The following is a 27,539-nucleotide window of genomic DNA, read 5'->3' on the forward strand; positions in this document are numbered from 1 at the left end:
AAATGTTTGAATTAATAAATATATTTCTCAAAAAGTTATGAACTCAAACCTTTCATACAGTCCTCTGGTCCTAACAATCATATTTAAAAAAAAAATATTTTTGACACTGCAACATTAAAAAAAAATAATAAAAAAATCCTTAACTTTAAAATTAAAACTTTTTGATTTAAGAAACATTACAAATTAGTATTTTAGATTAATTTTACAGATAAATTGGAGCATCAAAAGAGATATTAAGGATTATTTGCAAATTGAAATTTGTAAAATTATGTTACTTTTTTAAATTGCTCCTTAAGATAAATGTGTTTATGCCCTCTATTTAGGTTAAATAACTAGCTCAGTTAATTTTAAACATGAAACAATGAGATTTTTTAACTGTATGTTTTAAAGTGCAAATAATTTTTCATTAAATATAACTGATAGAAACTATAAAAAAATTTAGAATTCATAACTTTTTTAAAGATATATTTATTAGCTCAAACAACATAAAATATAATTCTTATCATTTAAAGTATTTTCCCAACTACAGTTATGCCTATCACTAGCGACTTAAAAATTATTTATCAGGCCACAATAAGAAAGGATACCTTGTACATTCACATCTAAATTGTCCTACAAGTAATTTTTTAAACAGTCTTCAGATGTGCATGCATTTTTCTATTAAGACTTTTATTAGTTAATCTGTGACAATCATATCCAAAATATTGTTAACAAAATAAAAGCCCATCTAGACTGGCACATTTTCTAGTAGTAAAAGATTTATGAATATCTAAAGTGGGAATAAATTTCTTTTTGTAATATAAATAAAAATACCAGATTAATTTATCCTCTTATAGAAAAATTAAAAACAATAAGTATAAGTGAATCAAAAATATGGATTCTACTAATTAATACCTTTAGCTTTAAAAAAATTATCACAATATATATATATATATATATATATATAATGAATGCATTCAAAATAGAAGATAATAAATGTATTAAAATATATCATTAAATGTCCATGTAAATAAAATTAACAACTATATATTGCACTGCTCATCTATAAAATATTCTTATTGAATATAATCTCTTACATAAAAAAAAGATAGTAATAACTGCTCACTAATTTTCAGGTAAATGATAAAAATTTTATTTAACATTTATGTTGTACTAGACAAAGTATATTTAAAAAATATGTACTTCATCTGGTAAAGGAACTGCACAAGCAATAGTAATTAATCCATGATTTTTGCAACTTATCAAAAATTTAAACAAATGAAAGTTGATTTGTTACTGATTTCATTAATAATAAAAATTGTAAATAAATAAACAATTAGATCTTAATTGATTAATAAAACTGAATCACTAATTTTTGCCATCAACTGAATACAATTATATTTGCACTCTTGAATTATTCTATTATCAAAAACAAAAAAAAAATCACAGTTTAATTTTAAAAACTATAGCTATAAAATGATTAATAAGTATTATAAAAAGATATTACAATTAATACTATGCAATAGCATTGCAAAGATATTGTAGTTCACTGCACAATAAGCATTACACTTTGTGAACTGTCATTCAGACAGCTTTTTAACAAAGTTATCACAAAAAAATGACTAGAGTGTAGTTTTTAAAAACAATATCAACATATATGAATACATGTTCAACAAATGATTATGTAAAATGATCACCATTAATATATGTGCAAAGTGAAAATAGAATTGCATAATTATACACTAATCTAAAAATTTCTCCATATTTAATATATTTGAATTTAAAAAATAAATTCATAACAAAACATTGAATAATTATTCAAATATAATTTTAAAAAGTATATCATTTTTATAAACAATAATGACAATAAAAGCTCATTAGATAAAATTGTAAGGTTACATAAAAAACATTTTTTGACTAAAATCATTCCAAATAATTTATAACAAAAATTATGCTTGTAAAACACATTTATGAAAATGCCATTATATAATTCTATGGCTTCTGATTTTATCCTGAAGTGTTTTGAGTCTTGACATCCATTCATTATATTCTGTCTCAGGATCAGGTTCTGAAAGGAAGAAATAGGAACTTGTTATAAGTTTATCTTTTTAATTTCCAGACTGATTATAATTTTAAAATAAGAATGTAAAATTAAGAAATTACATATTGTATAAATTCTTACCAAATTTTAGGAAAGGAAAATGAGCTGTTGAAGAGTTTTCACTTAAGCCTGGAGAGATTCTGGATGATACTGATGGTGAAATATTGTCTGATATGGATGGTGTGTAATTTCTTTCCTATAAAAGTTTGTTTAAAAATAATGTTTTTAATTCAGAATCCTTTAATAAAGATTAAAGGAATAATGTAGAAAATAGCAATGCAAATTACATCCTAAACATTTTCTAAATAGATTAAAAGTATTCTTTATCAGCATTTTTAAAAATATATTATTTTCTTTGATTAAAAATCATACTAATAGAACTCATAAAAAAAACTTATTTTCAAGAGCTCCATCTAAATAATTGATCACAGTCGCATGTTCACTTAACAATATAAATTTGTCAAAAGGAAAATGTATTTTATCAATATATTTAAATGAGGAAAAAAAAATTTAAATAAAGAATATATAAATTTTTAATGCAAAATTAATATAGTTAAATCTTTTTGATGATAATGCATATAATCATGTCCAAAAATTAAGAAACATTTTTAAAACATGAAACATTTGGAAGTAATATGGATATAATAGTTCATATTCAGATGTGGAAAGTCATTGGACTTCATATCTTAAGATAAAGATTTAGTTGAAGGCATTCACGAAACCAAGTAGAAAGTAACGAAAAAGAAAATGATTTTGTTTCATTCTGTTTTATGAAAAGCTTTTATCAATTGTAACAATTCTATCAATCTATAATTCCCTGCATCTACCAACAGTTTTTTTTGTTTGATTGTTTGTTTTTGCTAAAAATTAAGAGATATTTTGTACAATGCCATGATTTATGCTATAAGCTTTTGATAATTTATGAAGTCAAGTACAATCATATTTTTGTGTTTGTCTTTCCTGGGATTTATGAGAAGTTTGCTTTTCTTCAACATAATGTTCTTTTATAATGAAATCAAATTAATGGCACACAGTTATTCATTTTGGTAAAATTGGAAATAAAAAAGATGTTTAGTAAACATTTCGACTTCATTTTATGAAACCTAATATTCACTACACTTGACTACTATTCCATCTTTTGTATGCTAAAAGCAATATTTTTCTACATTTTTAGTGAAAATAGATAATGTATTTGGATGATAAAAACCTTTACCATAAAACCGATAAGGCCTGATTTTTTCCAGGAAAATCTTCAATTTTTTAGTTCACCAAAAAGGTTTATTATTATTTTTTTAATTCTATTCATGGCAATGGCTTTTTATATATCTTTCATACTGTCCAGAAAATCAGATATCTTGTCATTATTATCTTTAAGTCATGCGTTTCTTATATATTTTAACCACTTAACCAAACATATTAATTAAAAATTTAAATTATATAATAAATGCTGCACTGAATTTTATAAAACAATTATGATGCTAAAATATCATTTCAAGTAAATAGTTTATATTAAACTGATTATTAAACAATAAAAAAGAATTTCAAGTATGTATACAAATAAGAACATATTCTTCTTAATATAGTAACAGTTAATTATAAATTATCTTAAATGGAACAGAATCTGAAAATATATGTGAATGTGTGTGTTTTGAATAAAAATATTAAGTTTCAACATATATTTGGAAACATATAACAAAAGTTTGTCACATTAAATTTTCAAAGAAAATTAATAAAATAATAGAAATTTCATATGATTAAACATACCAATGGTGGGAAACCATTTATATCTGACGAATTTAAATATTGTTGCTGCTGCTTCCACGAACGAGCTTGTTCCCTTAATACTAAATTTCTAGCTCTTGTAATGGGATCATCACCTGAATTTCTAACGAAAAATGAGAGTTAGTTCACTCATTTTAAATAAATTTTGAATGCATAGTCTTTGTTCCTTTTTACAAACATGAATTTTTATGAGTATATAAAGCACTAAGTTTTGAAAATTTAATAGCAACACAAACCAAATGCCTAACAAGTTTTTTCATATAAATACAATTTATTTTTGCAAACAAAAGTCATCATAAAAGTGTAAAACAAAAAAAAACCTTACTCAAAAATTAATTAAGTTTATATTCATCTCCTCTTTCTTTCATTGTAAAAAACATAATATAAAAGATTATTAAAAATTTAATAACTTCAAGAAAAAAAACTGTATTGTATCCAAAATAACTAACTATGCTTTCCTAATATGTTTACTTGAAATTTTTATTCAAGTAAAAATTGGTAAAATAATATCAATATTCCTAAAATAATTTTATTATATAATGCAAATTTACATTATTTAATATTTTAAGAAAACATGTATATGAGAAATAACTATTATATACTTACAATGACAATGAATTAGCATTAAGTAAATTGTTGAACTGTGGAGTTTCTTTTCTTGTGAAATTCGCAGAATAACTTTGGTCTAAAAGAATAATCAATAATGAAAACAAAATTTTAATATTGAATAATAAGCACATGACAAAAAATTAATAAGACAAAGAAAGCTGCTTGTTTTGAAGAAAATTAAGTGAAATCATTTTTGGGGAAGTTATACAATAGCAATTTGTAGGAAAAAAATATGCAGAGCCCTTTTTTGAAAACGATGCACAGAGAACTTACAGAAGAACATGCAAAATTAATTTAAGAAAACAAATGAGCAAATTCAATTTAGGGAAACTGCACAAATTAAATAACGGAAAGATATTCAAAAGGCACTGTTAAGTTAATTATGAATTACAATCCAAATATGCCACTATAATTTTTACAATCCAAATATACCAATTACGAAGTCTAAAAATGAGACTACAGCCATTACAGAATATATTCAAAATGCATATCATCCAGACTGAATAAAATGTTTAACACAGCGATATGCCTACCTATCATATTGCCCATAACAAGCAAACCTGAACTTATTAATCAATCTAAAAACATAAGATGTATATGTACGTGCAGCCAACTAGACAAATACAGTTTTTAAAAAATCTGAAAAAAGGATTCAAATACCAAATATTCTTTGCAACAGGTGCTGAGGCTGAATAGGTGATTGAACCTGATAATATAAACTACTGAAATGGGCAGAAGCATAAGACAATTTGTAGGCATCAATTACATCAGGAAACTTACAAAAAAAAAGTGAACTTAAAGAAAGTTACATTAAGAGAAGAAAAAGGAAATTATACAAAGTATGTAACTTATGGAAAAGTTAAATAACAAATGCAAAGTTATACAAAGGGATATTATGGGGAAAAAATGCAAAGTAAACCTACAGAAAATTAAGCAATACGAATTTAAAAAAAGATCAATAAGGTAAGATTTGGGAAAACATTGTGCAGTCAATTTATGAAAAATTGTGCAATGTGAGCTTAAAGAATGGAGATATACTGACGGGGGGGGGATATAAAGGCCTTTTACACAAACCTAACCGACAGGAAGTTCAACAATGCTAACTTACCGAAAGTTATTTTAATAAATTTTCAGAAATATATGCAACATTAAATGATAAATAGTTACATAAAAAGAATTTTTAACAAAGAACTTAGAAAAAAAGAAAATGTGCTTATTGAAAGTTACAAAAAAGTGAACTTAATATGCAAAATAAAATTGTGGGAAGCTTTGTAAAGTCTGCATAGGGAAATTTACAGAGTGAAAAAAAGGAAAAATATATGACAAAAATTGATAATTATATGATGAATTAAATGACAAAATGCAAAAATAAATTATGGAATGTTACCCAAATGAACAAAAATAGAGTAAAAGTGAAAACAAGAAAAATTACACAAAGAGATTGCCTGAAAATTATGCAAAAAGAATAAATCTAATAAAGAATAAATCAATAAATAATATCACATGAAAAAATATGCAAATCTAAGTAATAAATAAATGGAAAATGATGTCACTTAACTAAATAAAAGGAATCTCTGAACAGTTACATAAAGTAAAGTCCACAATGTTAAGTTATACAAAATTACCTAATGGAAAATTACAAAAAGACAGAACTGATGAAAAATCAACTGATAAAAAGTAAAAAGAATTTGTACAAACTATTGAGGGAGTTTATTATGCAAAATAAAAATGAAATTACAAAAAGATCTGCAAACTGAACTAATGGAGTATTTTGGAAAGTAAAAGTGCAGAATATTGCACTAACTAACTGGAAATAAGATAATTTCTTAATATATTTGGGTATAAACCAATTTAAGTTGAATCAATACTTAAATCAGACATAAATTGATATTCAAAATAGAGAGATACCTTGTAAAAAATTTTGTAAAATATTTTTTTAAAAAATGTACTTATAATCCTAAATAATTTAAATTACAATTAAGAGCCAAAATATTATCATTAGTCCTAACCTCAAAACCTGGCGGCAGCATGACAACAAGTAACTGAAGGATCAAATTGTCAGTCAACAATGTGTTAAGTGTGTTAAGTGCACAATTATAAAAATGTAAACAACACATATAAAAAAATGCATAGCTATTAATTGGAATCATTTTTAGCATAAAAGTAAAACCCGAGAGTTAAGCAAGTTTGAAATCATGTCCCAATGACTTGGAAATAGCATTTTAAAAACTACAAAACTAGTCAAGAACATCACAACACTGATCTTCCATAACTTATTAAACACAGTAAGTAACATTTGCTATTAACGTCACTATTTATCATTACTCATTGCAAATGTTACTAATCATCACATAAAATAGTACAAACATTGCCATTTCATTACACGATTAGCAGCAGTTTTTTTACATAAGAAAAAAAAAGAAATGTTTTTGATAATTCTGCAACAGACATTGCTTAGATATAGAACTCCATTGCCACCAATTACCAAAGTTGAATTTCCACCATTGTTTACAGTTGTAGCAGGCATATGGGCAATGTTATTGGATCATAAAACAGCAGAAAAACATTGCCCATTCAGAAAAATTCAATTCTCTTACATCAATCATAGAAGTAATTAACTCAGAATAGAATAGGGAAAACATCCACTGGACCAATTCAAGTTGATGCAGCATCAATTATTGTGTAGGGGACATCCTCATCAAAATATCATAAAAAGTGTAGACTAACTGAATGCTATTTTAGATCAATTATAGCTGTTCATGGTGTCCTAAAGAGCAATGGTTATCCCTATATATAAAATTACAGGCCATGATTGAGCACATATATTTTTAGCACTAACACTCAGAGCTTCATCTAATATCCTGGTCACCAAAATCTTAGAATCTTAATCCAAATAGATATTTATGAAATGTCATGAAACAATCTTCCAAACTCACAATCCACTACCACATAATTTATGCAAATTGGCAAGTCTGTGATTGAACATTTGACACAACTTCCTTCCTTCCAACCAGAAGTTCATAAAATCATAAATCATATACCCAAGCTATTGTGTAAATTACAAGTGGATGAACAAGATTTTAGGTAACTGATCATAAAGTTTTGATTCCTCACAGTGTCAGTTTTAACTGAATTATTTGTTTTAAGTTTTCAAATTATTTCCAAGAAAAAGAGATATCATACATAAATTATATGTGTATATATAAATCTAGAAAGTTTGCATTTAAAAGAAAATGCTGAAATGTTACTCTTTATTCAAATTTTAAGATATAGCTTATTAATCTTTTCAACCCTTAAAAAGTATATTCCATTAAAACCTGAGAATGTAATTTATAGGCAATTTGTTTTTAAAAATAAGAAATATAATAATTTCATACATGCATATTCAGCATTTATAAGTGCTATAATTCAATAGTAAATCTGCTTTACTAACTTAAAATTCTCCTCATTCCCCCTTAATCATCATATTATTTGAATATAAATTAAAATTGTCTCAAGTAAAATGAATTTAAACATTATGTTTGCTATTACAGATTTTTTTGGGAAGAGAGAATAATTTTAAAATATCTTATTACAAATTGGAACTTTCCAAAAGAGAGAGAAAATCAAAGACTTCCAAATTTTCACAGAATATACTTTTATTACAAAGTTTATAGATTAAAATTCAGAACTAATAAATGTTCTTATCTTAAAATTTATAAATAAAAATTTCATAAATAAAGATATATTTTATTAAATAACAAGATATCTCGAAGCATAAAAGATATGATAATTATTACAAAACTACTTACCTAATGCATTTAAAGATCTTGAATGTTGACCAGCATTCCCATTTTGTAGTTTATGTTTAAGCTCTGTAATACGTTGCTTCTCTTGCAACTGACGAAACTGAGTGTAAAAGCTTTGTAATGAGTTAGAATGATTATTAATGGGGAAATTAAAATCAGATATCACAGTACTACCTAAAGAAGGTTCATAACTTGAACTCAAAATGTCATTTAAACGATAAATAGAATTCTTAACATCTTGCATAATTTGGCAGGAGCCAGCATCTCCCATTCCACAACTGCAACTGCTTGAACAAGGTAAAGCAGTTCTTAATAGAGATGTATTACCTTGTGCTGAATTAATATTACTGTTGCACACATTTTGAGGTACAGTATGAGAAATTGATTTCATTTCTGTAGTGATATTCTTATCCAATATATTCAGACTGGATGTCTGTTGATCAGTAGGATTTGATTCTTTCTTAACAGAGCTGAAAATATTAAAATATAAAAAATCTATCATATAATATTTTTGGTGATAAATTAATTGGAAAAAGAATTTAGCAATAAAAAGTTTAAAAATAGTGACATATTTTTATTAAAACCTTTTTTTTAATATCAAAGATACTTGAAATAATTCCCTGCTTTCAAAACACATACACAAATATATATCCAATTTTTATTCTTAATCATGGTCCATTAACTAACCTAGAAGTAGGCATAGATTTCCTGCAAAATGTTTTAAATGACAAAGAACTGCTTTTCATATTGTTTCAGTCAATAAATACATGGAAAAAATTACAAAATCTAAATTTTTATACAATTCCCAACTATTTTAATCAGAATTAGTAAAATATACTTAATATGCTATTTAAATAAATTATTAAATAAAGTAAGTTATTTATAGTTAAGTAACTCCTCTACTACAATCAAAACTAAACAACTTGAGAAGCTTTCAATTTAATTATTTATGAAGCTAAGTAGCTTTTAATTTAATTATTCAATGAATAGAAGCTATTAATTTCAATGAATAAACTTATCAAATTCTTTAAAAAATATTAAATAAAATTTAGATTTAATAATTTTCAATATTATGTTAATTGATTGAAATAATATAAAATAAAATGCTTTACATTATTTAAAGCATTTTTCCAGCTGAAACTATTTGTTGATCTCTGAGAAATTAAAAATTAACTAATTAGATAAAAATTGATCAGGACATCACACAATATTCTCAAAAAAATATGACATAATTTATTGTTTTAGCTGCCACATGATTTAATCTTTTATTTTATTCAAATTGGTAAAAGTATTATTGTTTTTAAAAGCAGTTTCATTCAAAAATTTAGCAAAGAATTATTTCTTAAACCTGTATAATATATATATTAAATTCTTCACTAAGGAAAAAAAATTCTAATAATTTACCTTAATTGTTCTTCAATTAATTTCAATCTTCCTTCAATTTTACTGCTAATACCCATTAAGGCATTTTCCATCACTTTATTGACTAAAACTTCCAAATTCATGTTATCAAATGATGCATTTTTTGGCATAGTATTTGCATCCACTTTAGAAAAACCTTCATCAAGTTTGGCACTAATAAAATCTGATTTTACTTCATTAACTTTTGTTTCATTTCTATGTTCACCAGTTTGCAAAAGTTCAACTTGACATGATGAATTAGAAGTTTCTAATTTTCTTTCAAAATAAACCTGACAATCTTTATCCAGTTTTGAAACTGATTCTTTAATTTGGCAAGAAATATTTCTTGTCTCCACATTAGTCTGAGTTGCTTGCGTAAAAACAGAAGACACATCAGTATTAACAGCTTTTTGTAAACAATTTGGCTTTTTGTTGGGAGAAGTTACTGAATCTTTTTCTTTCAATAAATTCAGTTTTTCCTCTTTTATATTATCTTTCAAAACGTTTAACTCTGAAATTAATGCAGACTTTTCATTTCTCAGAAGATCCAACTCATTTTCTGTTTTGTCTACATCATCTTGAATTTCTTCATAATAAGTTTGAGCTGAAGCAGTTTTTTCTTCAAGCTTTTTCATGACTTCTCTTTCTGCAGCGATTTCTTCTTTTAATTTTTTCAGTTCAAGAGATAATTGTTGATATTTTTCATTTTCATCTTTAAACAACTCCTGTACTTTCTGCAATTCAGATTTTATTTCATCAACAGATGATGAATTATCATCTTTAATCTGAAAGAAAAAAAAACAGTTTTGCAAGTTTAAATTATAATTGAAATTATTTTCCATTAAAAAGCATAAGTAAAAAAATAATTATAGAGAATATTTTATTTATATATGCATATTTTGACATTTTCAAATAAACTTTTGTGCACTGCAACAGAATTTCATACAAACTCATAACTAGATTTAAGTTACATTGCAGACTTAAGCAGTGCACATTGTTAGGCTGCTCTTTTAATAAATTGGCAGAGGAATAGCAATTAGGAGATAAGGGAGATACAGATGCTCCAAGTGTGACAGCGACAACACAATAATAATAATGGAGCGAAAAAATCCCATTGTATCATTAGTCATCACTACAAACTGACAATTTAGTTTCACATTTCAAAGCATTTCTGACATTTTAATGATTTAATTTAGATTAATCTTTTTTATTTGATATACTTTGTGAAAATACATTTATGTGTATTTGGCTTTTATAACTCAAGCCCAGCATCCATATTTGTACACAATATTATTAAAAATAATATTTTGTGCACAAAAACATTTTAATAATTAAAAGAACCTTTTGAAACATATAAGAACTTGATTAATTATACTTGATAAAGTATTTAATGGTGTCCAATTAATTTAAAATTCATCAAATTTGCAATTTTTATAAATTTATTTATTTGATGAGAAAATTAATTTTTTCAATCACCCACTTGTGCCCCCCCCCCTCTCAGCTTAGCAGTCCTGGCAGCATAATTAACCTAACTAGTTAAATTTACCACTGTAGAAACTGCTAAAAAATTCCATGTCAACATTGAAACTATAGGGGTGGAAGATGAAAAGAAAATGACTTTCTTTTCTTTAAATGCTTTTAAATTTATTGCATCTTAAAATAAATATCACAAATATTGTATAGCATATTAAAAAGTCTTATATCACAAAAGAATTCAAATTTAAAAAACTACACATATTTTATACAATTTAGAGTTTCAGAAAATTGCAGAAATGAAAAGACTCAACAGAATTCTGACCATTTCAAAATATTTATAAGAGAAATGCAGTTAATTCTAACTCTGCTAAACTTACCACCAAGCCCTTTTTTTTAAATGGCTAAAAAATTTAAAGATATCAAATATACTCCTTAATATCTCATGAAATGACCATTGGTTTGTTTGTTTTTTGTCATAAAATGAACAACTCTTGTTAAACTAATATAACTGAAATAAGAATAATTTACATTAAACAGTTACAATAATAAATCTATATATTCAAAATTATGAAAATAGTTTTTCTATAACTATTTTAAAAGAGGAATATAATAAAATTTTGCAAGAATATTTCATTTTTTTTTAAATAATAAATATCTGTGCAGTAAAGAATAATGCAAAATATACCGAAGATTTTACAGCATCCTGCTCCTTTGAAAATGAATCTTGTAATTGTGCAATTTTGTTTTTATGAGTTTCTTCAAGCATGGCAATTTCATTTGCATAACTTTCTTCAAGTTTTTTAATATGTTCCTGCTGCAAAGATTTCATCTCCTCAATTTCTTTTTCATTCTCTTCATCAAGATGCTTCTTTTTCTCACTTATTTCTAGTGTATTCTAAAAAAATAAAGTTTTTTTTTTAATAAAAGGAAGCAATACAATATTTCTTTTTAAAATATTCTTAAAGTATTTATTTCTTAAAGTATTAAAATATTCTTAAAGCATTAAAGTACTTAAAGTATAAAGTATCTAATAGGTGCTTAATATAAATATATTCAGAAAAAAAAAAAGAAACATAGATCAAAGATTAGGCACAGAACTTTTGATAAAAGTAGTCAAAACTAAGGTTAAAATAGTTAAATAAATACCAACTTAAAAGTTTCTTCAATCAACAAGAAAGAGGATAAAATTATTATAGCTTACAAAATTATAAGATAACCTTTCTAGAAAAAATTCTGTTTCAAGTTAACTTAAAACCAAGCATATCATACATTTTAATAAAATCATTAAATTCAGCAAACAAGTTTATTTTAATACATTTTAGTTCTAGTTATTTTTAAATAGTTTTGTTTAATAGTGAAACTTAAATGTGAAAATGATTCTTATAAGAATGTCAATATCAATACAACAAATAAAAAACATTAATCACAATATTAAGCTAAAAAAATCTAAGAAAACTTTTTAAAGAATATGACAAAGTTACACTTTACCTTTTGTTCCATCTTTTCAACTTCAGATTTTAAATTATCTGTTAAAGAATTAAACTTTTCTTTAAATTTTTGTTCCTCTTCAATAAATTTTTGTTCATTGGCTTTTTTCATTTCAGCAAGATTTACTTGACCTGAATTTTCTTCTTCTTCAACTTTTTTCTTAAGTTCCATTTTTAATTCTGATAATTTTTCATTAGTTTCCTTGCTAAAGAAAAATTTTTAGCATATTAAAATAATGAAATTTTAAAGAATATGTATACAAAAGCAAATGTAAATATTAACAATCATATCTATAAAATTCAGAATAAAAAAACATATCAACTACAACATTAAAATAAGATAAAATAGATAACAGCATTAACTTTTATAATTATTAAATTAAATTGTTTTGGTACATTTTTAAAGTACAAACCTTGTATATTTTAAGAAATAAAGAATTTCAAGAAACTTCTAATGAAATATAACAAAAATAATTGAATACCTATACATAATTTAAAACATGTAAATCATATCATTAATAATTTTAACGTGATAATGTTTATGGGCTGGCATGCTATATCCATCCTTGATATATATGACGAAAAAATCATTCAAAAGGTTCTACAAGCACAGTGGATTTAGAGATATAAAATCTGACTTACGTTTATTACTCAGATGATAGGTACTCAGAACTCACTTTTAGGTACTCACTTTTTTCATAAATTTAATTAAATTTTGATTTAAAAGATATAAAATTTTCATGTTTCTCCTCAATAATTTCAGAGAATACTATTACACAAAATCCATTTTTGCACCTATTTAAAATTCTAAAAGAATAGTTTTAGAAATATCAATTTTATTCCTGCACTGCTTTTTATTTTAATTTTAATAAATTTTTTTAAAAGCATTTTTATTACTGTTTTAGATTTATATTCATGTGAATTGTGAAATATTAAATATATTTATTGCATACATATTATAACTACTATATAAATGGGAGTAAATTATAAAAGTAAAATGACAGCAGACATATCAAGCTTAAAACATTATTACGCCCTTATCATTTCAGATTAGAGGTTATTGATTTTCTGATTCAATGGGAAAAAATTTATTACCTGATTATAGCTTTTTCATGTTCAAATCTTTTGTTGCTTTCATCAACCATTTTGTCATATTTGGCTTTTTCTTGTTTTTCTAACTCTTCTAGCATAGCAGCCCATTCCTTCTGGATGCTTTCAAATCTCAACCTTTGCTCTTCATTCAAAGCAGCAATTCTAGAATCAAAATCATCTTCGGTATCATTAAAATCACTAAGATCATCAATCTTTTTAGCTTTTTTGAACTTTTTAGGAGTAGCTTTCTTTTTATGTTGCAAGGGCTTTCTAGAAAAGAGATCAAAAATATAAAATGTAAAACATAAATAAAGAATATCAATTTTAAAAACATTTTGAAAGAAATATAGGAAGTGTAATCTTTACAGAAGAGATGACTGGCCAGTTTTCCTTAAACCTAGTGTTGGTGAAGGATCTTCATTTACAGATTGTAATTTTGGGCCTCTTTTTACAGCATTAAATCTAGGAGCTGGTTTAGTACCAAGCTGCACAAGAGAATTGATATCCAAAGCCTATATTAAAAAAAAAAAATGGATAAGTTGTCAAAAAATCCCACTAATTTCTTATGAAAGTAATACCTACTTTTGTTAATAAGCACCATTACATAAGCACCAGTTTTTAAAATCAATAAGCATATAACCTGAATAAACATTAACTAATGTAAAGATAATAATAATAATTTTTTTTAACTCGGACATCCCAATAAAATAAACAAAATTCAAAAGTAATAGCATTGAAATCAGTTTTCAATAAAAGCATCAGAGAAGTTTGAGATTTTAAAATCTAAAAGTAATGTTTAGATTTTAATATTTGTAATGTATAGTTTTTAAATAATTATAATTTTTACAAATGTGCTCTTTTAGAAATGATGATAAATTCATTAAATATTAATTATATGATATTAGATGAAAATTTTAAGATAAAGAATATATTTTTATAAATGCAATGAAAATATTTTTATAAAAGAAATTTCTCGAAAATATCAGTCTTTAAATTATATTTTTCACTTATAAACTACTTTTTACTAAATAAAAAAAATTTATTAAGCACAAATTAACTAGTATACAAATCTATATATATATATAATAAGCTATACTATAAAATATTTTAAATAAATTTTTATAAAACAACTTCTAAAAAAATCTCATCCTTTAATTTAGATCAAAATATTTTATTACTATGCTTTACATCAATTCAGTTAAGATTTAGCTTATTCTAAAATTTTGTGCCTTTCATGTACTACATTTCAAAATATTTAGGTTACAGATTCTAATTTCTACCCTTCCATCATTTAAATGTTAGTAAAAAAATTCATGTTAAATAATATATTGTAAAGTTTTTTTGAAAAAAAATAAAATTAGCAGTTTTATTATGAGCAGTATTAAAATATAACATAAAATTAACTAAAACACATAATATAATCTAAAAATTTTAAAAATCAAAATCTAAAAACATTTTTTAGTTACTTCTGGGGATTCTATTGTAGAATGCGGAGGAGAAAAATAAGAACCTCCATCAGATTGATCATAACTTTTTTCCATGTCCTCATCTGTTTCCTAAAATAAACATTATTACAATTCATGTACATAACAAAACATTAATAATAATAATCCAAAATTCTCTGTTACATAAATATTGAAATAAATAATTCAAAAGAGATATTTTTGAAAGGAAATACACAATTTTCACTTTTTTAATGAAAGCCTTACAGAGAAAGTTTATAATGTTTTCTCCTCCAAAAATATTGATTGTGAAAATAATCTATAAATTGAAATATTCTGAATAATTAAAATGAAACTTCAAAAATATAATTTTTGTTTTTAATTTATTTCAAATATATTTTAATTTAAAATATTTACCATTCATTAAAAAAATCAATGACAATTTTCATTTACAAATATTTATTTTAAATAAACATTCAGGGGGAAAAAACCAATTATAGCAAATTAAATATTATCAAAGAAAGTAAATATAATGTATAAATACCTCATATGAATATTTGGATTCATCTTCAGAATTTAAATCCTCATTAAAATCCTCTTGAGGAGGAGTCTAATTCAGAAGAAAGAAATTTATTTAGTATGTCATTCAATTAAAGTTACAATGAAAAAGTAACAAAACAGTACAAATTTAAAAGAATATTCAACAAAGATTTCATAATAAAATTGATTAAATACATTTTTAAAGCATTCAATACAATTAAAAAGTCTTATTTATAAATTCTAAATATATATATAATCTGTTTATCACTAAAATAATGCAGTGTTATATGCAGAAATATTACAAAATAATATCCTAATTTCCAAAGCCTGCAATTACAGAATGAAAACACTTACCATTTTGAATGATTAGTAATTTCAAAGACAAAACCATAAAAAGTATATCAAAAACTGTGAAAGCTTAATTTTATTAATTTTATTTTATTTAAGGAAACCCAAATTAAATATACTTTGCAAGCAAATTCATTTCCATAGTTTTTCTAGTATGCTAATGCTTTGATATGGCACTATAATCTGTGTATTTTCTGTAGGCGGTTTAAGGTCACATTTTCTACCTCATTATTGGTTGTGTAATACCAGTAACGCAGTAGAAAATGTGAACTTATACTGCCTACAGAAAATACACAGACTATAGTAACAGCTGTAACTTGTATGGTTTGGAAAGAACTGATTCTGTCTACTCTTTATTTGCACAGTTGGTTACAAATTAGAATTTCCCAACTTGCCTATTTTATTGAAATAGACAAGTTGACTTACCATTTTAACTAGGAATGAGCACATCCTGAAACAATAAAACATTATTTTGGGAGATATATAACTAACCAAAGCTTCTACCTTTACAAAGACTTTTTCATTAAATTTATTAAAGATATATACCATACCCAACTTATCAAAAAGGCATAGTCCTTTTTTGTGATGAAATGCACAGTGAACAATTTTTATTTATTTACTTTTAGCAGTCAGTAATAGTGTTTTTTGTTTTCAATAAGTTAATTCGCATACAATGCAAAGAAAAAAATTTAACATACTTTGATTAAGGAAACTTGGTGCAAAATGTTTTAAACTGCCAGGCTCATAATGATTTGTGGTACTTTATTTAGTTAGAAAATTTTAATTTTGAATGGTTGGTATATTTTTTTTAATCACTCAGAAGGAGGATTAATCACCAATAGACCATACACACTTCAGATTTATTTTAAATTCTAAATCTGTATTTGAATATTATCTATAAAATCAACTTTTTGTAATTATTATAAATATATAACATTACTTTGGAATTCATTTCTTTGTAGATTGACAAGGTCAAAAGATGAACTGGAAATGAATTTACTTCTAACAATAAACAGAACAATAAATCTTTAAATTCAAGCAATTAAAAAAATACATACCTTAAAAAGCAATAATATTCCAATGCCAAAATAAAAAATTTAGATTTGTTTGGTGAAAAATGATTAGCCAAATAACTAATTATTGCCAAAGACCATATTTTGCTAACTTGTTTTTTCAGAAGGATATACATAAATAGATTATTATCAATATAAACCTATGAAATCAACACTGAATCTGTTAATACAAACATATACATATATTTTTAATGAAAAACACGCAGGCAGCAAAGTATAATCAATAAATCATAACAGATACCAAGCTAAGAACTAAGAACTTATTTTGCATATTTGCTAAAAATTTCAGATAATAATAATTTAACAAGTATAAATTGAATATTATATAAAGAAAAAAGATATTAAATATAAATTGGCAATCTCTTTCAAATATTGGGATTTTTTATTTTTCTCTATCTTTCTTTCTTTCTTTTTTTTAATTGTTAAATATAATAGTACATATAGCTTTTTAATTTAATAGTATCAAATATATATAATTTCTGTTTTTGAGGTATCAAAGCTATAAAAATATGACACCCTATAACATCATTCAGCATATTAAATCAGAAAATTTAAAAGGAATAAAAAATATAAAGTGATCTTTTTAGAATTTTGTTTCTGATAATCTATATAACAGTAAAGAGAAAAATATAAATCAAGAAGTATTATAGTAACATAACAAATAATTTAGCCTCTAAATTTTAAAAGAATCAAAGATAAGTTTGGTACAAAATGAGCTCTTTTAAGATTTTAAAACTAACTTTAAGTTAACAATATTTTCAATCAGAATAAATATTAAATTTATATTTACATACAAATACAAGTGAACATTTCTAGAAATGAGATCTAGACTATTTTTATAATTCTTGTGGTTAGAATAAATTATTTCATTGGTTGCTATGATATTTCCTCCAGAAGCTTTTTTCATGATACTATTTCTGTTTTATAATATACAAAAATATATTTTAACCTCAGTTTTATCCATAATAAAATTCCAATAAAATGCTTAATCTGAAACTTACAATCCGAGTTCTTATAGCTCCAAGTGGACTTTCATTTTGTTGGGGTGCTTCTTCATTGGCTCGCCTGATATTCCTTGATAAAGACGATCCTTTGGGCATAAATGACATGCCAGTAGAAGATTTGGGAGATGCAGATGGAACTGGCATTTTCAAAGTATTCAGCCTAACAGGTGCAAGTTTAGTCCCTCTACGATTTTCAAAATGCCCCAATTCAAGTTTTCCTCCAGAAAGAGTATTAGTATTATTTGTTGGTTTAAGAGAAGATGGCTGCAACACAAAATAAAAAAAAATAATAACACTAATTCAATATTTATATTTAAAGGTTTTATTTTTTAAGTGAATAATTGTGTGTCCCACAAGCCTTTAGAAAAAAAAATTAAAATTCACATCATATTTATTATAATCATATTACAATCCACCATCAAATAACTTCCATTCTGATTTATAAATACTCATCAATGTCTAAAAACTTGTAACTTCAATTCTGATATTACAAAATAATCATCAATGTCTAAAAACTTGTAACTTCAATTCTGATATTACAAAATAATCATCCACTTACTAAGATATTATAAAGCTTTTACTAATATCTTAGTAAAAGCTTTTTCAAGAACAATATCCACCAATAAATAGCAATTCAAACTACATAATTCTGACTAATAATAAAGATGTATGTATCAGTATTTATGTTGGCACTCTTTAGCCCCACTCTAAGCTTAGCACTATGAAATTTGGTACATATATACTTAGAAGGGTAAAAATGTGCATCTTTGAGCAATTTTTCAAAAAAAATTTTAATTAGATTTTCATTAATTAAAAATTAAGTGTAATTTTTTCATTTTTCTACAATAACCTCTAAAAATACAGTATAATCCAAATTATATTTACATCATCTTAAAACTCAACAAATTAATCGTTTTCTATTTTTAATTAATTTTTAAAAAATACTTTAAGCATAATTTACAAAAATATATTTCATTCTTGAAATGAAACTCAAATCTTTCACTTTGTTGCTACAAATATTTCATTCTGACTTTTTTTTTATCATGTAAGAACATGATATTAATTTCGCTTATGGTTTTTGGAGCCCCAAAATGTGAAAGCAACAAATTGTTGAAGCCTCAAAATGTGAAGGCAACAAATTGGCTATTTATCCTTTTTTTTTTTTTTTTCATTCTTGATGATTAAAATCTGAAGTTTTTGTTTAATATTCCATGTTAAGTAGGTTTTAGAATTAATTAGGCATGCTTTTAATAAAATGTTTAAAAATTTGTTGCAATTATAACTTCAGAACTAAGCAATGGTGTAGAATTTTTAAAGTGCATCTATTTTGAAATACTAATGCTCATTCCTGTGATATAACTGGATGTATAAAAATATAGATAGAATTTTAAATAACTGCACTGCATAGTGAACAGAATATTGAAAGACTTCTAAAATAGCATGAGGTATTTATCTGTCAAAATTTGAACTTTAAAATATTTTGCAAAGAAGCCATAAGGGAAAAGTTACATAAAATATTTAATTAAAATTTTTACTAATCATTAATTCCAGAGAAGCTATTGGTAATGAAGATAACTAGTCAATATGTAAAAAATCATGTTATAATCTATAAAATACTAGAATTAAAGTAAAATTCTTTGCAATTCATGACAAAAACAATCAAGAATGTTTCTACCAATTTCAACTAATTATGACAGGATAAAAGATAATAATGTGAAAGGATCTTTTAAAGCCAAAACATAATTTTCAAAAAAAAAAAAAAAAAAAAAAAAACAGAATGAAATTTTAATAGCAACAAAAAGAACAATTTGAATTTTACAATGAGAATGAAATATCTTGTTATTTCATTATCATTGAAAATTCATTGAATATTCTTAAAAACATCCTTAAAGTTAATTAAAAATCTAGAAAAAATACTTACAGCAAATAAATTGATATCATTGAAAAGATAATTTTTTGAATTTTAAATTAATGTTAAAATTACTGTAAAGTAATCATAGTTTTAGAAATTATTATGAAAAACTATTTAAATCATATTTAATTATTAATTAAAATCACTATAAGACACACATTCTAACTCTCCAAGTATGTATGTGTTACGTTTGGTGGCTCCAGGTCAAACAGCATATTATGTAGAATGTATAACACTCCTTTATTATTAACAAAGACAATCATTTTTCAAATACTTGATTAAATATCGTAAAGTATATTACAAAGATAAAACCTTATGCATATTATAACTGATAAAAGTATACATAACCAAACTATATAAAAGAATAAACGAATATTATGTAGTAAATAAAGTTTTTATTCTAAACTTGTTCACTTTTGAAAACAACTATAGATGTAATATTCATTAAAAACAGATTATTATTGTAGTATTTAAAACAAACTAGCATTAGTTCAAAAAATGCATTAACTTCATCAATTATTCTTAGAAAACAATTGTTAAGAATTTTAATATGTGATTTTCCTTCCTGCATTAAAAATAATCTTTCAAAAAATTAAATTGATCTACTCTCTAAAAATACAAGCTTCCTAAACGAAAACTACATATGAAATTAACACATACAAGCCATCTGTATATAATTTTTACCAATTTCTAATTAAGATAATACAAAAGAAATTTTACATATTTTTTATATAGGTTCAAATAAAATACATTAAAATTTAAATAAGAAAGTCTTAGAAGTTAATGTTAAATTACACTACTATAATTAAAACAAAAAAAAATTTCTAAACTGACAGAGAAGAGAAAGTTTTTCTTACAGTAGTTTTGTCACTTGAAGACAAAGGAGGAGCATCAGATAAAGAGGAAAGCTATATAAACAAAATATGAGAATAAACAAATCAATTTGGATTTTATTAAATTGTAATTCTATAATAGTATTAATAATATTAAGTACTCAAACAACAAGTTTAGTTTAGTTATATTAACATCCCGTTTTAATACTCTAACAACATCCCGTTTTAATACTCTAACAACATCCCGTTTTAATACTCTAACAACAACAAAAAAAAATTCTTAAAACTAATACATTTCTGAAAGCAGCATATTATGGATGCGCCAATTCTATAATTTATAATATACATAATTCCACTTCTTATGTAAAGAAAAATCCAAAGTGAAATATTTTAGTTTTCATTGTTTACATAAACAATTAATTAGTGTTTGTAGACACTATTTTTGCTTGTGTATCTATTTGTTTGTTTGAGATAAAAATAATGCACATGTATATCAAATAAAATCTTAAAATAACAGCATTATTCGTCAAGGATTAAACATACCTGTGGCAATGGGGCTTTTGGGAAGCGTCCTGGAGACTGTGATCCATCATGGATCGGATTTAAAGGACTCTTTAAATAGTTGGATAAGTTAAATTAATTTATAAATTTGTTTTATATACATCAATACAAGAATACTAACTCCAGTAAATGAATATTGGAAAGAAGGAAGTGAATAAAAGTGCAAATGGTATTCTTTAAATACCATGCTTTTACTTGTGATGCGTGCAACAATTTTAAAAACTTCTGGCTTATATAAACAATTTAAGTGCACAAAATACTTTTTTATAATGCAACTGTTTAAATTGATTATATAAGTGACCAAAGATTAAAGAAAATGGCTTGAAAATGCTTTAACATGCAAAATTGTAAGCTGTTAAAAGAAGACATGTTAATTGTTGATTCAAGTTACAGGTTAATTAATTGTTAAGGTTACTTAATTGTTATCTTAGTATATTCACTATACCTTAACTATCAAATTCTTTGTAATGGTTCTTCTCATGGAGTAACGAAGTACTGTAGCCCAAGACAACTTCTTATTTTGCATTATAACATAGTTCAGGATACAAAGATATTTCAATACAAATTATTTTCTCTTAATTTCTTCTACACTGAAAAGTTTCTTTTTTCAACAATTGTACAGAATCTAAGTTTGCTCATACGTATCATCATTACCCCGCATAGATGGTTGAGTATGCAATATTTTTTTTTTTCACTTTAACTAAATGTTTGCATATACTTATTTTGATTTTTGTTTATTTTTACAGCCTCCACTTTTACTTGATGACCTTAAGATTAAGACCATATAGCCAAGTCTTCTTATGCATAATGCAACCTTTGTCTTGATGATATATCTCGATTGCATGATAATAAAACCCAGGGACCATAAAAATAAACAAGCACCTTTTCTTTTCTTTTATTATTGAAAGTGTTTTTTGTTTCTTTGTAAGTGTGTTTACTGTTCACTTATTTTGGTCTAAATATAGTCGGAAAAATTAAAATGCATTTACTTATTCTTTATTCTATAAATATCAAAAAATCAAACACTTACATTCAAAAATATTTTAATAAATATTTGTTATATAAAAGGTCTAATCAACTATTAAGTTTAATATAGATAATATAGTTTAATATAGTTATAATAATATAGTTTAATATATAATTAACAAAGAATATAACTATTCTTTGTTAGAACAAAAACTCAAATATCATACAAACAAGGTCAAAAAAGGAAAAATGTATTTATATAGCAGAAGCTATGCCAATTAATCCCCCAGTGCAAAATTTATACCAAAACAAAGTATTAATTGCACATAACAGTTTAAATTATAATAAGATACATCATAGCAAAAAACAATATTTTCCATAAATTTATAAATTGTAATAATATTAAAAACATTTTCACCAAAACTTAAAATAAACATGCATAATACTTGTAAAGAAGTGTTTAAATTATTGATATTTCCTTTGTGCAAAATGAAACTTTGAGGCAAGTGCAAAAATGTGTATGTGTGGCTGTGCTTATAAAAATTAACAGACCTTAAAATCAGACATTCCTCCCAGATTTTTTTTGTAGCGAGCATACATCCTTGTTTTACTATAAAAATGCATAATTTTGGTAAAATGTTAATAACATCACTTAAAAACAAAACTATCTTTTATCAAATCTATAAAAATTAAATAATTTAGTATTTCCCAAATTTAAAAAATTATGATTGCATCCAGCATTCTATTAAATATGCCTAAGTCAAATAGTAAGTCATTAAACATTCATTATGAGTTTTTCTTACTTCAGAAAGTTTATCTAGTGTATGTTTAACACATCTACATCTACATCTAAAGTAAGTTGATTCAAAAATAAAGCAATTTACAATAAATTTTTTAATGTTAAATTTTGTAAGAGCAAATAACGAGTATCTTAATAATATAACCTCAAGTGATAGTCTTTTATATTTCTATCACAGTTATGATATAATTATTTTTGAAGTAGATATATTAGTTATTTAATTTTCCTAGTGGATACTTATTTTGATTTATTAAGTTTTGGCTCTGTAACAAATATTTAAATTTTTGAAATTGAAGAATTTTTAAACATGACAACCTTATGAAATTATCAATATATAAATATGAATTATATGCTTTAAAATTGAAGAACAATAAATTACAAATGAAAAGGCAACTTGGCAATTCAGTGGTAATTAAAACTTCAATTTTAGAATTTTTTTCCAAAAATATTTAACTGTCTGTCATCAGATGAAATGGTAATCTGAACACCTATTGGCATATTAATGTAATATTGATAAATAACAGAAAACAATCGAAGATCATCAAGATACTGTTTAATATGGTTCCATTTTTCATTCTAATAGTTAACCTATAATTAAGAATATTAAGAAATTTATTTACATTTCTGGGAATGTGAAAAGCATTTAATAAACTTCTGAATATTCACACTTACAACAATTTAATGTAAAAAGTTGACTAAGCATCTTTTTAAAAACTTCCATCAATAAATTAAATTTGTGTCTTCCAAAGGTTGATTTTATCCTTTTTAATGCAAATATTTTCTAACTTCATTTTGTCCATTTTATTACCAAGAAAATGAAATTTAATATAATGTGTTATTAAAATAATTACATCGAATTAGTACTGTTATAAGTACCTTTAAATGAAAATTAATATTCTTTTGTATCCAAATGCATTTTAACATCACAATACATTATGTTGAGATTAAAGAAGATAGAACAATAAATGTGCTTAGAATATATTTAAGTGACCTATTACATTATATTATTATTCATTGATTTATTACCTTAGATTCAAAACCACAATCACTGAGAGGAGATCTTAAGAATTTTCTTCTTTCTTGTATAACTAATGCTGCATACTCTTTGTCAAGAGGATGCACCCAAGATTTTTCTCCAGTTTCAAAGTTGCTGTAAAAAATTCTGCCCTTTTCATCAGATCTGAAAAGAAAAAAGAAAGTCATTAATAAACATGATTTTCTATAACGTAATTGAATAAAATAAAATTGGTATTATTAGCACAAATTAGTTTTAAAAGATTAAAATGGCACTGGTATTGCCAAAATTAAAGTAAATTTCTTATTTAAAGATAAAATGCTTTGAATTCAGTAAAAGAATACATTTATTTTACGAATTACAAAATTAATTTATTGTTCATGCGTTTAATTCTAAAATAAAAAGCTATAACTCATATTTAAATAAGTGAAAAAATATGAACAGCAAATGAAAATTTTTATATTATTTGTCATATTTCATAAATTTAGGCAGGACAAATTGAGACATCATTATCTTTTCATCAAAGTAAAGTACTGGAAGTTAAGAAATTCATATAAATTTTCTATTATAACATCATATAGAGAAGATTCCCCCCCCCCACATTTAAAAGCTGTCAAAGTAAGAATAATTGTCGGACAGATTAAATTTATACCAATTACAAGCATTCTTATTCAATAAAATCTAAAATTCAGCAAGATTTAGTAAAAAAAAAAAAAAATAAGAAGTAGTATATATTATAACTACCACTATATTTCACACATTTCAGATTTATCCTGCTTTATATGATTATTCAGGCATTATTTCTAAAATCATCTCATAAAGTACTAAATGTTAATGTAATAATAGTATTTCAACAAACAAAAGCTAGTAATGAAGACACTATCTTCAATGCATTATTTTATCAAATGCATTTGAGATTTCTTTATGTAGGCTGCATTGAGGAAATAGCTACAATTCAATATCATTTCATTTTAATAGTACAAAACAAAAATAAGTACATCAGCCAGAATGAAACTAAAAAAAAAAATATTTTAAATGAAGTGTTATATAACTAAAAGATAAAATATGCGACACATAATACAAATTTTGGTAATAAATCAAGACAATAATGAAGAATAGATAATGCTTAGGCAATTGTATCAACAATGAAGAAATAAACAACATTACATAATTAAACTTTTATTTACACAGACAGACTCAGAAAACAATATTCCAGAAATAAAATGAACGTAATGCAATTTTTTTTTATATTAATCAGAAAAAAAAGATAATTGTAATTAAATATTCTCAAATGAACAGAGTTAATACGAAAAGACTCACAAAATTAACCAGGGTTCAGGAACATTAGCAGCTAAACCTTCCTCAGCAATCCACATCAAATGCTTTTCATTCTCAATATCTATTCCAATTTGTTTCGCATATATAGGTATATCTGAAATAAATTTTTGTAAATTCTAATTTTCTATATAAGTTTTTATTTATAAATCAGATAAGATAAAATCAGTTAAATGAAAGTGTACTAAATTGTAAATTTAAAAATATTTAATCAGGATTAAAAAACAATATTAAATTTATATTGTTTAAATAAATTTTTAATAAAAGGTTTACTATTATTAAATGAGTATAGATTAACAATATTTAATAGGTATAAATGTTTTTCATGCATTTTAAAAAACACTTTCATTTTTTGTCATGCAAATGAACTTCACATCTCATACTATAATAGACTGCAAATAGACACGGGATGGATGAAATCACAAACACAATATTTAAAAAAAGTTGAAATATTTGAAGTAGTGCAATATTTCAACTTCAATATTGTGAAAATGTCTTGAAAAAAATAAGCATATTAATAAAATATTTTTTTTAATTAAAAGCAACATAGAAAAAAAAAGACATTAACAAAAATAATGTGAATAAATGATAATATGAAACTTCCCAAATAAAAATAGATGTCTGCAAATAATTTTAGGGTTATACAACTGGACCAAATAAAAATCTTTTAAGTGAGAAGTTGATATTTTAGTTACTTCTCTCAAATAGTAGAATATATTTATGCCATGATCCACAGCAATGTTTAAAAAAACAGTACCAGTCCTTTGTTCTCAGTACAAACAAAATAACAAGTAACATTAAAAAAAAATTCATATTCAGTATAAATCGAATTTTTTTATTTAACCAGTCCAGTACTAAACATATTGTCTGGTGCAACTCTAATTTCACTTTTTAGTCAGTTAGTTTACCTATATTACTAAATTATTTAATTACAAATTGGTTCGGTTAATTGCATTAAACTATTATAGTACGCCGTTCGTTTCTTTTTTTAAAATGTTTGGTGTTATTCACAAGGATTGCATACAAGACATTTAAAATTTTACGATTTTATTGTGGTCGAAGTTAATTCTGTTTTCCAAAAAAGTTGACAAATTCTCATCTTATTAAATAAGGAAAGTTATATTTATAATCTCGCCTTTTATAAGTCTTTTCTTACAAAACGTTAGCAAACTCACCTTCTTCATCTAACTCATAATCAAGGCTCGGATCTTCAATCAAGATTTCCGTTTTCGCCATGCATTAGAAGTCAATGTAACGATTTCGATAGGCATTCCCGTCACAATTTTCAAAAAAATCAAATAATGAATAGTTTGGTTGATAATTTCTCAGCTTTGCTAAAAATGGGAAAAAATCATGCTTATCCATCTGATTCAAAATAGAAATGTTTACAAACAAATTTGAAAACAGAACACGGTTAAGATTAAAAATTTATAGAAGTAAACAGTTAAACATATGTAGAAACTTTATTTGTTACAGTTGGTTTATATCCCAATGGAGGCAAAACTATTTTAGAATTTAGATGCAAAATCTTGTTAGATAAAGGTGATTTGACGGCATTTACTCAAATAAACATTATAATCTATAAACAGTAAGCAAATGATTCCAATAGCAAAAGCGTACTAAGTTTTATAATTTGTAGGTGGGATCAATTTGATCCTTCACCTTCCAAACTTCAAGTAGAGTATAAATATCATAAATTTTATTTTATAAGATAATTTTTAAATAATTAGAAAAAAATATGCATAAGTGATTCTCAGAAGTTACATTTAAAATTCGATATTAAGAAAAAAGAAAAGAAAAAAAAAAACACTTGTGTTGCCCTAGTGACACAATCCTACATAGAAGATCAAAAAGCGATGGTTCATAAGAAAACCACTGAGGATAGACTGCATCGATTCAGTGCAATTGGATCGAATAATGTCATGTTGATGCATTCTTTAGGCTGAGAACCTGCTACAGGTGTATTTTCGCTCCCAAAATAAACTTCAAAAGTACA

General features: G+C 24.4%; 1 protein-coding gene across 3 annotated transcripts; it reads right to left on the minus strand.

Moving 5' to 3' along the window:
* Positions 1–1,224: 1,224 nt before the first annotated feature.
* LOC129971988 (centrosomal protein of 164 kDa-like) lies at positions 1,225–26,920 on the minus strand. 3 transcript variants are annotated; one of them, XM_056085970.1, is made up of 18 exons: positions 26,719–26,920; positions 25,529–25,640; positions 24,220–24,373; positions 21,411–21,479; positions 20,892–20,942; positions 18,120–18,386; positions 15,702–15,767; positions 15,182–15,271; positions 14,082–14,227; positions 13,719–13,985; positions 12,625–12,829; positions 11,822–12,031; positions 9,664–10,445; positions 8,263–8,729; positions 4,469–4,547; positions 3,845–3,965; positions 2,162–2,276; positions 1,225–2,047 (listed from the first exon to the last, which is right to left on the minus strand). In XM_056085970.1, the coding sequence occupies exons 1-18, from the start codon at positions 26,777–26,779 to the stop codon at positions 1,962–1,964; spliced, it is 3,348 nt and encodes a 1,115-aa protein (XP_055941945.1). In that variant the 5' UTR covers positions 26,780–26,920; the 3' UTR covers positions 1,225–1,961. The 3 variants fall into 3 exon arrangements, with proteins under 3 accessions (XP_055941945.1, XP_055941960.1, XP_055941952.1); XM_056085985.1 differs by lacking the exons at positions 25,529–25,640; positions 26,719–26,920 and adding an exon at positions 22,947–23,004 and having other exon boundaries at positions 24,220–24,289; XM_056085977.1 differs by lacking the exon at positions 21,411–21,479 and having other exon boundaries at positions 1,226–2,047.
* Positions 26,921–27,539: the final 619 nt, after the last annotated feature.

This window comes from Argiope bruennichi, chromosome 1 (assembly GCF_947563725.1).
Source record: "Argiope bruennichi chromosome 1, qqArgBrue1.1, whole genome shotgun sequence".
Lineage (NCBI taxonomy): Eukaryota > Metazoa > Arthropoda > Arachnida > Araneae > Araneidae > Argiope > Argiope bruennichi.